The 16,441-nt window shown below is 28.3% G+C and overlaps 3 protein-coding genes and 1 non-coding gene across 7 annotated transcripts; 2 read left to right on the forward strand and 2 right to left on the reverse strand.

The window, feature by feature from the left end:
* Nucleotides 1-281: 281 nt before the first annotated feature.
* Nucleotides 282-3,852, reverse strand: LOC111631956 (zinc finger protein 271-like). The gene is made up of 2 exons (XM_023376306.1): nt 3,405-3,852; nt 282-658 (listed from the first exon to the last, which is right to left on the reverse strand). The coding sequence occupies exons 1-2, from the start codon at nt 3,850-3,852 to the stop codon at nt 387-389; spliced, it is 720 nt and encodes a 239-aa protein (XP_023232074.1). The 3' UTR covers nt 282-386.
* Nucleotides 3,853-6,290: 2,438 nt separating this feature from the next.
* Nucleotides 6,291-8,356, reverse strand: LOC111631962 (inositol oxygenase-like). 4 transcript variants are annotated; one of them, XM_023376313.1, is made up of 5 exons: nt 8,001-8,356; nt 7,838-7,918; nt 7,372-7,763; nt 7,031-7,210; nt 6,291-6,941 (listed from the first exon to the last, which is right to left on the reverse strand). In XM_023376313.1, the coding sequence occupies exons 1-5, from the start codon at nt 8,115-8,117 to the stop codon at nt 6,833-6,835; spliced, it is 879 nt and encodes a 292-aa protein (XP_023232081.1). In that variant the 5' UTR covers nt 8,118-8,356; the 3' UTR covers nt 6,291-6,832. The 4 variants fall into 4 exon arrangements, with proteins under 4 accessions (XP_023232081.1, XP_023232084.1, XP_023232083.1 ...); XM_023376316.1 differs by having other exon boundaries at nt 7,031-7,126; nt 7,288-7,763; XM_023376315.1 differs by having other exon boundaries at nt 7,031-7,062; nt 7,224-7,763.
* A 4,338-nt stretch (nt 8,357-12,694) lies between these two features.
* LOC111631964 lies at nt 12,695-13,846 on the forward strand. Its single transcript, XM_023376317.1, has 5 exons — nt 12,695-12,865; nt 12,949-13,022; nt 13,096-13,182; nt 13,502-13,552; nt 13,652-13,846. Exons 1-5 carry the CDS (start codon nt 12,790-12,792, stop codon nt 13,709-13,711), a joined length of 348 nt encoding a protein of 115 aa, XP_023232085.1. The 5' UTR covers nt 12,695-12,789; the 3' UTR covers nt 13,712-13,846.
* A 759-nt stretch (nt 13,847-14,605) lies between these two features.
* Trnag-gcc lies at nt 14,606-14,676 on the forward strand. The gene has a single exon. It is a non-coding gene; the product is annotated as a tRNA-Gly (tRNA).
* Nucleotides 14,677-16,441: the final 1,765 nt, after the last annotated feature.

Raw genomic sequence — 16,441 nt, forward strand, 5'->3', positions numbered from 1 at the left:
ACCGTAGCAATGCTCGACATCAATTAAATGTAAAACAAGCACACTCAATGAATTGTATTTTTCAATTAATGTGCCTTAGTATTTTAATTAAAATCTTTATAAAATTATATATTAAATCCTAAGAATGTATGAAAAAATTTGATTATTTAAGACAAACGACATAAAAATATTTAAGAATATTTATTAAAATATTGTAGTTACATTTCTAAATGTCAAAAATATATATATAGTTTGTAAACTTTATATGCTGATGTATAATACATAAAATAGGTATAAAAATATGGATAGTATATATTCTTGTAGAAATATATATTTAGTCGTTGATAATTATTAAATAATTCATATATTCTTATATACAAAATTACAGGAGTAAATTAGAGGAGCATCTACATAGAACCCAACCAAGGCACGAAATCGTTTCCTACGACGAAAGGCATTCCTTGGAAAGAAGGTAAGCCGATAGGAAAATGAAGCAGTTGAGCTCTTTGATGTGTTTTGATGTGCTTTTTCAGGTGATCCTTTCTTCCGAATCGTTTTCCGCAAAGAGGACACGGAAAAGGCCTAATTCCCGAATGGATGCGTTTGTGTCTGGTTAGTTCCTCGTTTCGAGTGAAAGTTTTGCCACAATCTGGATGATCGCATGCGAAAGGCCTCTCTCCTATAAAGAAAAATTAAGTTAATTTATTTAAATTAAACTATACAGTAGGCCTATTGTAAACAGTAAAACGTTAAGCATAAAGCTTAGGAGAGAGAACGTTTAAAAACTCCTATTAGTTTAACAAAAGATAACTTGTGAATTACACGTTATTATTGTCTTTATTTACTCAATTTAAGAGTGTTTATTTGATTCTGTTTCTTTATTTTTCTAAATAATAAAGTCGGGTTAAACATCCGAGAATCGGGTAACGTGATCCAAGTAAGTGTGGAGAAGACAGATGGAAAGAACAAGAAGGATAGCGAATCGGAGGGAACACATAGGACTACTTGGTTTGTATATAAAGAGAATAAGCGAAAAGTAAGCCTGGAGGGCCTGTCACTGTTCAATAACACGCGTGATCCATTAGCGGTTACCTGGAGAGCTACCATTGAAGGTGTGAGAGGTTCTACTAGTAGAAACCTCTACAATGGAGAAGTTATGGGTGGAAGGTGTGATATGCATCTCATCGGTTTCTATTAATTTAAACACTTCTCAATTTATGAAAAATATATAGGCCTATATACAGTATTAAGTAAATAAATATATAAATATTCCACACGATCATCATTCGGATCCAGATAAAGGAAATGTGAGTTTTTAACGATGTTTTCGTGTAGGCTTATAATACGGCTATTGAAAACACGAACTAGATTATACACAAACAAGTAAAATGTTAATTAAAATAAAAATAAAGATGGGAATGTAATGATGTAATCATTTATTTTTGGTAAGTGACTACTATAAATAGAAAAGTACTTAGAAACTATTAATTTATCTATTTTACTCTAAATAATTTTTTATCGCTTTTATGATAAGACGGGAGTAAATAAGTCGAGTTCAATGAATTTTCTTTTTCTGTTATTCATTCAGCCAATAGTTAAAGAAACATCGGGAGAACGATTTTTAGCCAAAGACTATTGTGTTTTTAATTATTTATTTAACTTATCACATATGTAAGAAAATAAATATCATTTTCTATTAACTGTTTTAAAATAAATCAACGTTATTTCGAATGATTATTACACGCAAATTGAAAGTTTTTGCTGATGATTAAAAACATTTTTCTATTAGGCTTAAATAACAAACGGCAATTCGATTTTATTTCTAAGCTTAGACATAAGTTTACATAGATTTATCGGCTTGTATACATCTCAGACTTTTATATAAATGTTCTATATTTTAACCTGCATCAAAATGAAGGATATTTATGTATAAACCTAAATTAAACAGATACCTCTCTATAGTTAATCTACTGTAGAATAAAATTGAAATATTCTATCGATAAATAGAATAAAGCATCTGTTTTTTGAATAGATAGATCAGGCCTATGTGTATTATATTGGTTTGAAAATATGACTATGTAATTTGCTTGATCTGTGATTTTTCAAGGAATTTTACTCTATTGATCCTACTTACTCTATTCCTTTTGGAAATATCATTATTCATTTATAAGATATTTCATTTATTAGAGTAAAATCCCTCGTAAGTATCGATAATCGTTCTAAAAATAATAGACTTAATAGAGTAAAAGTCCTTAAAAAATCACGTTATATCTGTATAAAACTATGTAGGCATGTGTCAAAATTACTGATCTTTCGCCTAATTTTTAAATACAGTCTTCATAAACTACAGCTTATAACTTTTATATCACTTCGGTAATTAAAAATATAATTCTTTCTCTTAATTAGATAAATATAAATTATTTTTATTTCATCGACGGATTCCTATTTGAACTTTCTCGAATAGAAACATATTAAATTTAATATAAAATGTTCGAATTTAGGTTTTAAAATTTTATATAATGCATAAATTTTTCTACTTATCATAATGTTTTGTATATTTCGTATTTTTTACCCAATGATTTTCAATAGAAAACAGTCTGTATACAATTAAATTATGGATACTTAAAGGCTTATACGAATGTTTAAATGTAAACAATCATATAAGATTATTATAAAAGTAGGCCTATAGATGTGTATCACTAATAAACAATGTAACAAGAAGAAAAAGAACAGGAAATATTATATAGAAAGTAAAAACAACGACTGGATCATTCCTAATTTAGCTGTAAAATTTATGACAAAAATTCTATGCAAATCCTATAAAATTATTAAAATAACAAACAAATTTCTAAAATAAGTTTGTAGGTCTATATTAAGTCATTTATTCAAAGCTAAGATATAAAAATATATCCTTCTTAGGGAATTTTTAGACTATTTCTCGATAGAAATTTTGAAGTAAAATGTCTGAAAAGTCTTATTACTAATTTGCTTAATAATAAACAGATTTGTAACTTAGAAAATTTATAAAGTTTACTTAGGAATTGCTCTCTTGTTATGAAATTAAAACCAGTTGTTTGGCTATAGCTGTAATAAATATCCAGTTGTTGGCCTAGAAGCTATAATAAATGTCAAATTACGGATTCCATTTATCCGAAAGTCTTACCTTTCTCTTCAAATAAAGCATTTTTATGAATTCCTAATGCACTATTTAATAAGAGTATTATATATTAGAATAAAATAAAGTTTTAGAAGATAAATTAATGAAGATTTATTTAATTTTTACTTTAAGAGAAAACGTAGAAAGAAAGCTTTAACATATTAATGTATTTTTTTACAAAGATTAAAGTATAAATTATAAGAGGTTCAGAGATTTTTTTTCTATGTAAAATTAGGAAACAACAAACTTTATGATTATTAGCGCTCACCGGTATGTATACGGACATGTCCTTTCAGTTGGCCATTATTACTGAAAGATACGTGGCAATGAGGACATTGAAATCTTTTCGGTCTTTGCTTCTTCGCTCTCCATCTTCCTGTTCCCAACAAATCTGTGCCACTGGTTTCGGGACACCAAATAGAATGATGAGAAGTCACAGGAGCAATTATATCTGGATTTATAGCAAAGACATTCATCTGCTGATGTTCGGGTTCTTTCCAATTGACTTGATACGTTTCCTCCATGTTTGACCATTGGATATTATCTATAGATTGACTTATTATTTGGTTATTTTCTGAATAATTTATCGGTTTAAACGATAAATTAAGATTATTTTTTTCCGTAGTTGATTTCTCTTTTTCGCACAGAGTTTCACTTTCTTCGTAATTGATCCAAGGTCGGAAGAGCGACCTTTTGCGAATTTCTTTGAATGCCATGGTTCGAATGCCGCATAAAGCCACGATATAAGGCTATATGTTGTAGTTTTGAATGTAGGAAAGCTTATTGGTGGACATTTACACGTGATGGATGGCACAAGTCCTACATATTGGGGGATATACAATAGATCCCATCAGACGCTTGCTGCATCAGTGGATGAACCCAGGGAGTAGAGGCGGAGCTATCTTAGTGACATGGTCCTCCCGAATATAGGGGGCTTTGTGTAGCCACCGCCCCACTATGACTGGGCACGAACGAAAGATGGGAGGGGTGAGAGCAGGACCAATATGGCGGCCCATTTCCAACAAATTGATGATTGGAAAATTTGAATTACAAACAACGATACGTCGATTGTTTCAGTTCCATGTGAGTGATTATTCAATATTTTATTATGTGTATATTATAATTTACAGTAATATTTTATAATGAAAATTATAAAAAATTGTTAATACATTTAGTAAGAGTGATAGATATAGGCTATATATTAGTAAAATGTGCTTTTTAATTTATTTTTTTTGGATTTATAAATTTACATTTTGCAATAAATAATAATAAAATTCTGAAAGCAATTAATATAATTTTTTAAAAATGTCACGTTTCTACTCAGTAAATTTACGCAAATTCTAAAAGATATAGAAATAGATGTTTTAAAAGATAAGAATGCATGAAGTGATACTGAGAGTTCAATTGGAAACAAAAATTTCAAGTAAAAATGTTCACAGTAAATTAAAGTGGTCAATATAAGGAGTGTTAAAAGGCTACTGGTTGTAAATCACATAGTCAAAAGGGACAAGAATATTAGTCGAGTGACCAGAGATGCACACAAAGCCCTTGACCGTATAATCACAAGAGATTGTGTGGCTCGCGCCCATGAAGTCACCAGGACCCTTTTGTTCCTATGTGACTATTCAAGGTATCGGTATGTCAAGTATCCTGCCGTTTTTAAACACGTGAACAGCCTCCGGCTCATTGGTTAGTGAACACGAAGGTTGCTACTTAAATGAAGTGATATCTTAAGAAAATAAACTAGTTGACATCATTTTTCTACTTTAAACAAGTTTATTTTATTCAAGAATAGCCACTTCTCATTGTAGTTTATTTATGTTACAAACAAAATTTTAAATTATTAATCATTAAATTTAAATATTTTCATTAATTTTGAATGAAAAATAATTGAATTTTTTAAATTAAAATATAAAGAAATTGGCTTGGTTTAGTGTTTTAAATGATTGAAAATATATTGCAGTTTCTCATTACGGTAAAGAACTTAAGCTTTTTATCAATATATCTGCCTCCCCCCCAAAAAAAAAGTTAAAGGTGAGTTGGCTTATGCGATTAAGATAAATCAGTTTGGCTTTAGAGAGATTTATTCTAAAACATCTTATTTGGATACTATGAAGGCGACAAAATTGAACAAAGTGATTGGACATCTCGGGAAATGTCATTCAGGAAATTTTAAAAGGTGTTCCATGGAAAAGAATTGCTTTGTTCTGCATTAAGTCAGAACGTTTGGTCAGGCGAAAGGGAAATAAAAGGCAAGTTGGTTGTCAACCAGTCAAGTCTGACAGAAAAACTGTCCTTTCATTGGATTTGTCATCAGCCTCCTGACCTGTGACCTCGTACCCATTTTAGTTTACCTCTGTGGAGATTGTCGGAGACAGAAAGACTTCTGTCAAACTGTCGCATGTTTAATCCTAAAAGTCAAGGGGATCTCGGCTGACAAGCTCACTCCCAAGCCTTAGAAACGAAGGACACTTATGCTGATGCGATTAGTAGATGCATTAAAATATAATAAAAGCTCTTTTCCCTATGGGAACAAAATTCTCAATGTAATAGTCATTAGACCGCACTTCACTTTAAAATATTCTTCAACGTTTCATTCAATCTACAATAATAAAAGTTTTTTTCTAAAGTCATATTTTTTTCCTATACGATAATTAATATATTAAAGCTTAGCTTATTTGAGTGTCTACGAGAGAAACAAACATACCAAGTATATTGATACAAATTAAAGGTTATACTTTTAGATTAAAATTTTGAGTAATATAAATAATATATTTTCACGTTTTGAATCGTTGTTATCTCTACAGTTTTGTATAAAATATGAAAACATTTTAAAAGAATTATACAGTATATCTAATTAATATATGAAAAACTTTACAGCTAATCTAATCTTAAAAATCAATCTTACTGCATATCAACTTTGAAATTTTACATAAAACAATAATAACTGAACAAAATACTTGCATTTATTTCTATTGTCAAACATTAAACAAATTGTTTACTATCTTATTTAATTACCGGTTAGAGAAAAACACAATTTATTCTCGTGCAATTTAATCAGAAAAAGTAATTAATTAATTAATTAAAAAGTCAAAATACTTAATAAAAATGATTTATTTTAAATATATTCATTTAAAAAAAANATTTTCTGCATACTTAAATATAAATGTGGGTGAATATTTACAGTAAATTTTGTAGGATTTTATTATCATTTATCTTGAAAAATATATACGCGATAAAGAACAAAATTAAACAATCGCATCGGCTGGAAATCGAACCAGAGCTTCACGTAGCAGACAAGTAAAATGAGTGCGGTGAACAATGAAAATTATTTGTGCTTCATACTTATAATTTACACGTACTGTACCTTCTATTTTGTCTGTATTTGTCTGTAAAAACAGTCATCAAAACAAAAGAGGTTATATATATATATTTCCTGTGAAATTCCAGTAGAAAAACGTGACGTGTATGTCTCGATTATTTTATAAATACAAGAAACACAAATGCTTTATAATTTTCAAGCATTATTTAAATAAAACCAATTTTATATTTAATAATTCAACAAGTATGTATAATACAAATGTATATATTTTGCGAATATCAAAAATGTATAACTCTATAAAACTGTGACCACTCAGTGGTTAAATATAATTTATACGAATTGTATAGCATTCGTGTTCACGAGACCAAACTAATTCACCACTTCACTTTTCCTGGAATGTATTTGTCGATCAGAGACTGGTAATAGGGAATCAAAGACTCGATGTCCGGAACTTCGTGCGATTTCGAATACAAGTCGAATTTGCTGTAAACAAAATAAAAAAAATCATTTAGTACGTTGCACCAAATCAACAACTTGGAATTTACAAAGACATTTTCTATAATAAGTCTTACTTAAATTCCCTGATCCATTTCAACATGCACATGTCTTTGTTGTTGCATAAATATTCGTAGTCTTTTCCCGTGTGCCACGGATAGAACGAGTGGAACCTGATGACGTACAGAGCTTCTTCGGGTAGAGAAGTACCGTGATTCTTTAATACTCGGTACATGTATTCGTCGTGGCCCCAAGACATTAAANGGACATGTCTTTGTTGTTGCATAAATATTCGTAGTCTTTTCCCGTGTGCCACGGATAGAACGAGTGGAACCTGATGACGTACAGAGCTTCTTCGGGTAGAGAAGTACCGTGATTCTTTAATACTCGGTACATGTATTCGTCGTGGCCCCAAGACATTAAAACGTTCTCCAAGCCGCAGTGCTCTTCGTATATGCCAAATTTAGTGTTGTATCTGGCATCTTTTGTGTCGGGATTGTCTTCGAAGGTGCTGGATCTGTACACGATGGAGTTTGCGGGAGCGCATCCCACCGGAAACGTATCTCCCACCACCGCCCATTGAGGTTCTCCGTACAGAGCCATCAGTTTGCCCAGATCGTGGATCAAGCCCGTCAGATGGAACCATTCCAATTGAGGGTGAGCTTGACGGATTCTTTCGGCAGTTTGGAATGCGTGCACGATATTAGGGATGTCGACGTCGGGATCGCTCTCGTCTACTAAAGCGTTGAGCTTTTCGAGAGCTTGCATTATGTTCATCTGGCACTTATCGAATTTCGTCCAGTAGCGAGTCTGCGTAAATTTTAATGTAAAGTTATTTTCGCTTCGTCGAATTTACCGGAAGAAAGAATTAAAGCTGTACTTACTCTTTCGCCGACGAATTGTACAGTTTGGTTATTGTGCATTTTCCTATAAGTTTCTCGTACTCTTCTCTGGATATGATCGTCCTGAAAACCAACAGCGATTACAAGTTAAATAAAGCGTCTAAATAAATAAGAAATTGCACAGCGTCTAAATGACTTTAGTTACCTTGTCCGTAGTGTACTGTCTGAATTCTTCCATTTTTTTGTGTTCTGGACGATAATGTTCGGAAGGATCTAGCATTAAAACGGAGTTGCACAGCAACGTGTTGTTAATATGAGGCATGTCGACGACTGCTACGCTTATTGTAGTTGATTTGATAGAAGAATATAAGCTTATAATAGCTTATATCTTAGTTATATTTAAAGTGATGCTCTGCCAGTCTGTTCGAAAACTTTTATAGAAAAATTTGAAAGTTGGGTGGAAACTAATTTCGAGATTATTGGAGTTGTATTGGCGAAAGGCGACACACCCACCATTTGATTGGTTATTGATAAAGAAAATTGCTATCGACGTTACATAAATATCAGCTGATAGTGACGTCGAATTGACGAAGTTGTAACCAGTTTGATCCGGTTCATATGCTTAATTAAATATAATGCGTCAATTAAATACATCAACTTAATTAACTTTGGTTTTACGTATTAGATACCACTTTTTACAGCATTAAAAAAATGTTTTTTTTATTTGTTCTTACAGTGAAGTCTAACACAACATTATTTCGAAAAATGCAGAAATGGTCGAAGAACAATAATTAATTCAACACCGTTTTTTATGTTGTACTGTATTTACATTTGCACTTGATATTTATCTGATAAATTGGAAATGACGCGATAGAGTAATCGACCTTGATTATGATATATTTAATGTAAAAATTATCTCTTAGTTTATCTGATTTTGTCTGAAAGTGTCATAGCTGTTTTATTATTTTTTTTTATTACTGCTTATAAAAAGAACTGAAATAATGCAAAAAACCATTTAAAAGATACTTATCATCTTTAAACGGCTTTAATCTTTGATTAATGCATACATCATGCGATGCTCTATGTGTTTATTAAAAATTATATAAGGTACATGTCATTTTGATCAAAGAAATACAAGTACAATAGAATTTCACCACACTTATTTGAACATGTAAAAATATAAATCTGTAAATTATTGATAATCCTATTTTCATTATTTGAATTCTAATTGGCCTATTCTCTATTAACAAATAGTCTATAATGGAATTTTTGGACTTTTATACAATAAGTAAGTATACAATACAATAAGTATACCCAAGTCACTAAACTAATTTAAATTTCATAATTACATTGTATATTCTCAAGTGTATACAGTGATATAAAATATAGTTATAACTTGTTAGAGGATGTTTGAAGGTATATTTGTTTGTTAATTAATTATAAAGCTGTTTCTATAGACTGCATTTAAGTTAAATTTATAATTTTATATGTAATTATATACAGTTGAAAATAAATTTGTTTTAAATATGTATATAATTTTCTATTTGCATATGATTGAAAAGAAATGGAGAATACTGAAATTTGTATTAATAGTATTTTGTATAATGTACTCATATATAAACCAAAAAGTAATGTAAGAGATAAAATTTTAGGCTTATAAATATTTGTTGGACTTTATATAATCATAAATTCAAAATTTTTAAATATTAAAAGTATAAAAAATAAAAACAGTATTTCAGTTTTGTCTTTTCAACAATTTTATATAGTATATTACTCTAATTATTTTATTATTTATTAATTAATCGAGAGATTTAATTAGAATTTCTTCAAAGTGATGAGACATTAAGTCTTTGATGTCTCATAACTTTGAATTATGGTGATTTCTGTAAACCACTAATTAGCACTTTAAATTAATTAATAATTAACAAAGTATTCAATTATTTAATTTAATAATATCGAACACTTTATTTAAAGCAAGTGTTTTTCCTGTTTTATTTTTAACAAGGAAAGTTATAGCCTAGTCATAGCATCACACGTTTAAAATATTTAGTTTATTTTTAATTAAAATATCTATCTGGCAGGGTTCTTAGTTTCTTTTATTTATCCTAATGGTAGAAAGTTAACTATTTCTACTTTAGTTGTTATCTACTTATCACAATCGCTGTAATATTAGATAGGCAATGTAAAAGTTCAAAACTTAGAAATCTCTTTTAAAGATCTCCTTGAAGATCGTTCTATTTACAAACTTCAGATGGCAGTCTTAGATTTAAGATAGCTGAAGTTTCGCGATCTAATGTGAATTCGAACGATTACATATTATATAAGCAAATATTTATTGCCGAACTGAAATTTTTAATCGTATTTTTAATTAATTTAATTTAAAATATATGCTCGCCACCTCAAATTAGTAGTGTCTTGCCCCTGTACATCATACTTTTCCTGTTAGCAATCGAGTCGTGCAGATCATCTATCTAACTTCTTTCAGGGTAAAATTGTTTTAATTGAAATAATGTAACTTCTGGTTTAGAGTGAAAGTTCCTATATGATTAATCGGAACCTCCTGCTTTTAGGCTTTTTACATATGCCTTGATTTTTATCTGCTTAAATCCATTGTCATGATCCAGGAAGGACAGACAGGATATTTTAGAGATAGGAAGAGTATATGTATAAGTCTATCTTTACATACAAGCATTCAACTTCCTCCTGGAGCATAGTTTGATTTTCTTACATAAACGTGAGTGTATAATAATAAATAGCAAAAACGAATTGACATAAATTAAAAGCTTATCAAGTGTAGGCCTATAAGCTGTTTAACCACTTAATTGTTCTAATAAAAATTTAAATTCGAACTTGATCCCCGTAGAAATGTACAGTACAGTATAGCCTATACAATATAGTACATTCTACCAATGACACACGGTTCGCGTAATTAATATGTACAGGTACAAACATACGACATTTATACTTTATATATTTATATTTATATCGTATTATTAAATAACTGAAACAAATTAAATGAAGATATTACTGAATCTTGCAATGGTCTTCGTTCATTTTCTAGTTAACTTTATATATCGTAAGTCATATATATTGATCGAGACTGCTTGATTGATATACGCAAAATATAAGTAATTACAAAATTCATATGCTAAGTATAATATATATAGGCCTATATACAGTATTATACTTAATAAAAACACATGTTATGACTATAGAATCTGATGCAAAATATGTCTATAATTGAATAATGTATATGATATGAATACATTAACAATTGAAACGTTAAACTCATTGCTTTATTTACAAAGATATATTAAATTTATAAAAATTAATAGTTTAAATTTTCCATAAAAAGCGTGAAAAATGCAATTTATTAATGATTATTTATCAGTAATTCTTTCAAAGTCTTCGGATATTTATAGCAAGTAATGAGGTTAAACGAATAGGATAGAAACAGTATCGCTCTATTAAAAAATGACGTCGATAATGATTGGAACGAGTAAAGATGCGAGTTGTTCTTACTAGGAAACAAATACAAGAAACCAGTTAAAACCGGTAAGAGGTCAAACAGCGATAGAAGTTCATTTATCGTGGAGTCAAGGTTGTGACATGTACAGTACGTTTTTAGTTTCAGCGGTATCTAGAAAAACTGATGCAAGAACAAAATGTTTATCAAAGTAGAAAAATTTATCGAGGTAGTAAGGTTCAAGAGATCTCTTTAATATGTCGTGGATTAAGAGATCTCTTCAGTTAATCCTAACATTTATTCGGTTTTACGTCAGAAGTCAAGAGTTCAGAGTTCGAGGACGCCGTCTAGTCGTTATGTGTAATGTTAAAGTACTTATTGATGCTATAAAAAATGTTTTAAACTTACTAATAAAGGATAATTTCGTAGAGTGACCTATTTCCAAGTCGCACATTATTTTAATGCATTTTTAATGCATTTTCTTCCTACATAAAACTATAGAGAAATCTGTACGAAGGAAGAAATCCGTTAACTAAACTTGTTATAAGCTGATGAAATTAGTTTATTGACAGTTTATGTTAATAAAACATCACTTCTAATTAAGAAAAAAAAAAGACTTAAATTTAATACGTTTCAGATCAGAATTGAAAGAGAAAGATCAGATATTTTAGAAGAAAAGATAAATTTCGTCACGTAAAAGCATTACAAAATTGATTTTATATGATTCACTAGTAAAGTAAATAAGTATAAAATGACCCGAATTTTATCAAAAATATGATGATAAAAATGTTGATAATTCCAATATACAGATAAATGTTAAACTTCAGCAGAAATTTTATTATATTTTGAATAACAGGAATGAGTGAATGGTAGATGTTTATAAAGCAAATTCATCTTTACAGAGTGAAATACAAAAACTAAATTTTACTTGTTCAAATAAAGAATAAAATTTTACATAAATTTTTATTTATTTAGAAATTGTATTAAAAAGTATTAAATATTTATAAATAACCCACAGAGATTTAGACTTGTTGTGACCCTGAGTTGTAACATGTAAGAGGTTCTTCCTTTCCAATTCTAGCAGATAAAGAAACCTCTGAGCAAAAGTCACTGACTAGAATATAAAAATGGCTATTGTTTGGAAGTTTATAACTATAATAATTTATTATTGCTTTTGTTTATAACAATTGAACTTCTCTGTTTTGTATCGAATACATTATATTGTGATGTCACTTCCTGAATTCATCGTTGTTTAATAAGACATTATAATTATCATATTTAAAAAATATTTAATTGTTTTCAGTGTAGAAATTAAAAAAAATTTCTTTGGATTTAGTTTTTGTGCAATTATTTCTTAAAAATTTAAAGGATATCCTTTTTATAAAAATATAATCTAGTTCCTTTCTGAGAAAAATTCTAAGTATAGTACTTATCACCTGAAGGAAATAGTCTTTTGGTAGGATATAAAAATATGTATGAATATCTAAATTTTTTCAATTGTTTAAACAATATCTGCTAACTGTCAACTATGAAGACCGTCTTCGTCATAACGTTTTTAGGATTTTTCATCTTTAACGTTTGCCAATCCACTCCCGCTGTTTGTTGTAAGATTAAAATTTGTTCAGTTAAAAGTACACTATTTAATTATTTATAAAATAAGAAGGTGAATAATGCTTTAATATTTTAGCCTATGACAAGGTACAGAAGGCACTTTTCATCTATTGTTATGAGAATGTAATAGATAGAAAGACCTGGAAAGCTGTAAGTATTATGAAAAATCTCTCGAAAGAAATTATATTTATACTTTATCTTTTTGTTTTATTATTTTATTTAGGCTGAAAAAGTACAAAAATGTTTCCATGTATCTTCTCTATCAGAATTGCTAAATGAATTTTGCACTCTGACGCAGGATGATCCGGATGTAAGTTTCTAAACTTTAAGTCCCTAGATTTTTATAGATAACAATATAGAATATTTTAGTTAAAACATTAATATTTTAATTTAATAAAATACGAATTTATGCCATATATTTTATGCAATTTAATTCTTACAACTTTATAATAATTATCGATTTATACTTCAGTTTGTACAACGTTTTGCCTGTATTAATGNTAGATAACAATATAGAATATTTTAGTTAAAACATTAATATTTTAATTTAATAAAATACGAATTTATGCCATATATTTTATGCAATTTAATTCTTATAATTTTATAATAATTATCGATTTATACTTCAGTTTGTACAACGTTTTGCCTGTATTAATGAATATAAGAAAACCGTGAATGAGGTATATTTTGTTTTATTTTAAAAAATTCCTCAATATTTATAATAATAGACAACACTTTAATATATTAAGAGACATAAACGATTGCTACTTTTTTTATAGGACTTGATAGAGATGAAGATATACGAATGCATGGAGGAAAACGATATAAATTCTGTTTAAACTACACGAAAAATAAATGCGTTTAAAGTTAAAATATTTTTTACTTGTATAAATTAATTTTATATGGATAAACCGAAATATGTTTGGATTTAATATTCAGATTTATAAAAGAAAAGTAAACTTGTTTATGAAACAGACCTGTCAAGCTTGCTTATAAATCAAAATATCTTTAACATGTTTTCACTTTCTAGCAGTAATCCTATAACATAACGTCAGTCTATTTACAGTACAGTATATTGGCTTCAATTTTTTCAATTGTTTTCTACCAATTAATGAAGTACATAGAATTAATTTATAGAACCTATATTAAATTTAGGTCTATTCTGTCTGGATGCTGTCTTGAATTTATATAGGCCTACACATCATGACTTAAAACACCATACAGATAAACATTATATAATATTTTTATTAACTGATGTTTTAGTAAAGCATATATGTAAATATTTGATTTTGTTTTTCAAAAAAAAAAAATGGAAGAAAGGGCCTTATAAGAGACAGAAGGGCCCTCTTTATTCGGAGCTCGTTTGGAGTTCCGAATAAAGAGAGTCCTTTCTGCTAATATAAAATCCAGTATAAAATAATTTATAAAATTTTCCATAAAATCTAAACAATTAAATTTAGTTTAAGAGTATAATAATCATAATCGAATGGTTAGTTCTCGGTACAATTTAAAAAAAAAATTAATTTGTGATGTTTTGCAATTTTAAAAATTTTTATAGCTTGATAAATAAGAATATTAAAATATACGTAGTAATTTCATGTCTGAAAGTAAAGGAAAATTATAAACAGTAATCCAATCGATAACGCGGATAACTCGTATACGTCACAACCAGTCTGTAGCAAGTGACTGCATCGGTACAGTACATATAGACACAGGGAAAGCAAAGGTTGCAAGCATCGGTGGTTCAGTGGTAGAATGCTCGCCTGCCACGCGGGCGGCCCGGGTTCGATTCCCGGCCGATGCAATATAATTTTTTAATCTTATTTTTTGTCTTTATTACAATTCTTGTGTTATATAATTGTGTTATTGTGTGACGGAGCACGAAACGAATCGATACATTCCAAATTTTAGTTCCGTTCTCTTCCGAAATTTACCATTCACTATGCTAATATTTAATAAAAATAAAAGATTTTACGATAATTAAATTAAATTGGAATGGTAGGAATTCGTTAGATCTATGCAATGTAAAATAATATAATAATTCAAGAACTATTCTATAAGCTACGTAACATATTTTACGTATTCCTATAGGTTACGTAGTCATTACGTATTTTATTAATTCTTAAAACGTTTCATTTCAATTTATATTAATGTAATTATAATTCAAACAACATCACTACTTTTCTATTGAACAACTATTTAGCAAGAATACAAATTAATAAATAATTAAATATTAAACATTACTTATACAAAGATCACATTATTATCTCTTTCTATACATTATTAACTCCTCCTGTTAAATATAACTTCCTTATATTAACAGAAGATGATTAATATACTTAATAAACTCACAGCACGTTGATAATTTACAAATGAGAACGTTATTACAATTCGAAAGATATTTAATTTACAAAAGAAAACGTGTTAATATTATAATATACACCGTTTTTCTAGTATAATTGAATCAATTAACGAAAATAAATTCATAAAAATCTGATGTTGAAATTAAAGATTTATGTTATAAGAAAATATATTATCATAAGACAATATTTACGTGAATTGAAGGCCGAATACTTATAATTTGGTCACTATATACTGTGTAGGAAAATCAGGTTAATGCGTAATAAATAATGTAATACATTTTTATTATATGAATAAAATATTAAGGAAACGTGTTTACGGAAACGAAATACAACAATAAACAAATAATACATGAAAGAAGATACTTTAATCATTTAATGTGAATGACGTTATTACAAAGTCCATTAGATATTTCTTAGAAGAGATCATTACAACAGTTTGTAACTACGTCACGAACAAGGACACTCGCAGTTACATTTGGATTCTATTATCCTTAGAAAAGAGCACGAAAACATTTAATTTTCTTTCCATTTAAAAAATTTCTTTTTAGTTTTTTTTTTTTAATTTTTTCATCTGGAAGACACTTTCATATGAAAAAAGAGCTTACACAAAAACAAAATACTGTATATAAATTTAATTTCACATTTTAACTTATTGATTCTTAAATAAATCAATAAGTAAAATTTAATTCGTCAGCACCTAATTTTATTTGTATTTTATTTTATTTTTACTGGATATTAAATTACGTTTAGTCTGTTTATTTTTAAGTTATTATTGTTTATTCTTATATATAGGCCTATATTAATTTATAAAATTATAGTACAGTATTAATGTTTTAAATATGCATTTTTGTTTAATTTTTATTTCATTTTCAAATCAATTTAAATACATATTTAATTGTTCCTTACTTTTTAAATTGTAAATATATCAATTAAATAATAATTTAAGTAAACAAAAAAAAAATTAAGAAAACAGTCGAAATGTTTACTAAATTTAAATTATTTTCGTAATAATTAAGAATTTAATATTAATTTCGACCATTTCGGGTATACATTAGCCTGCGGGTGTTTTTAATAAAAAATTAATTAATTTACTAATCCATATTTAAATGTTTATTGCATATGAATTTAATTTTAATTAAATTCGTTACTTAAAAATTCTGTAGCAATTGATAAATTAGGTTATGCAGTTAATCCAAAACAGAAAAC

Source organism: Centruroides sculpturatus, unplaced genomic scaffold, assembly GCF_000671375.1.
Source record: "Centruroides sculpturatus isolate CEXI.00-Female unplaced genomic scaffold, Cexi_2.0 scaffold783, whole genome shotgun sequence".
Lineage (NCBI taxonomy): Eukaryota > Metazoa > Arthropoda > Arachnida > Scorpiones > Buthidae > Centruroides > Centruroides sculpturatus.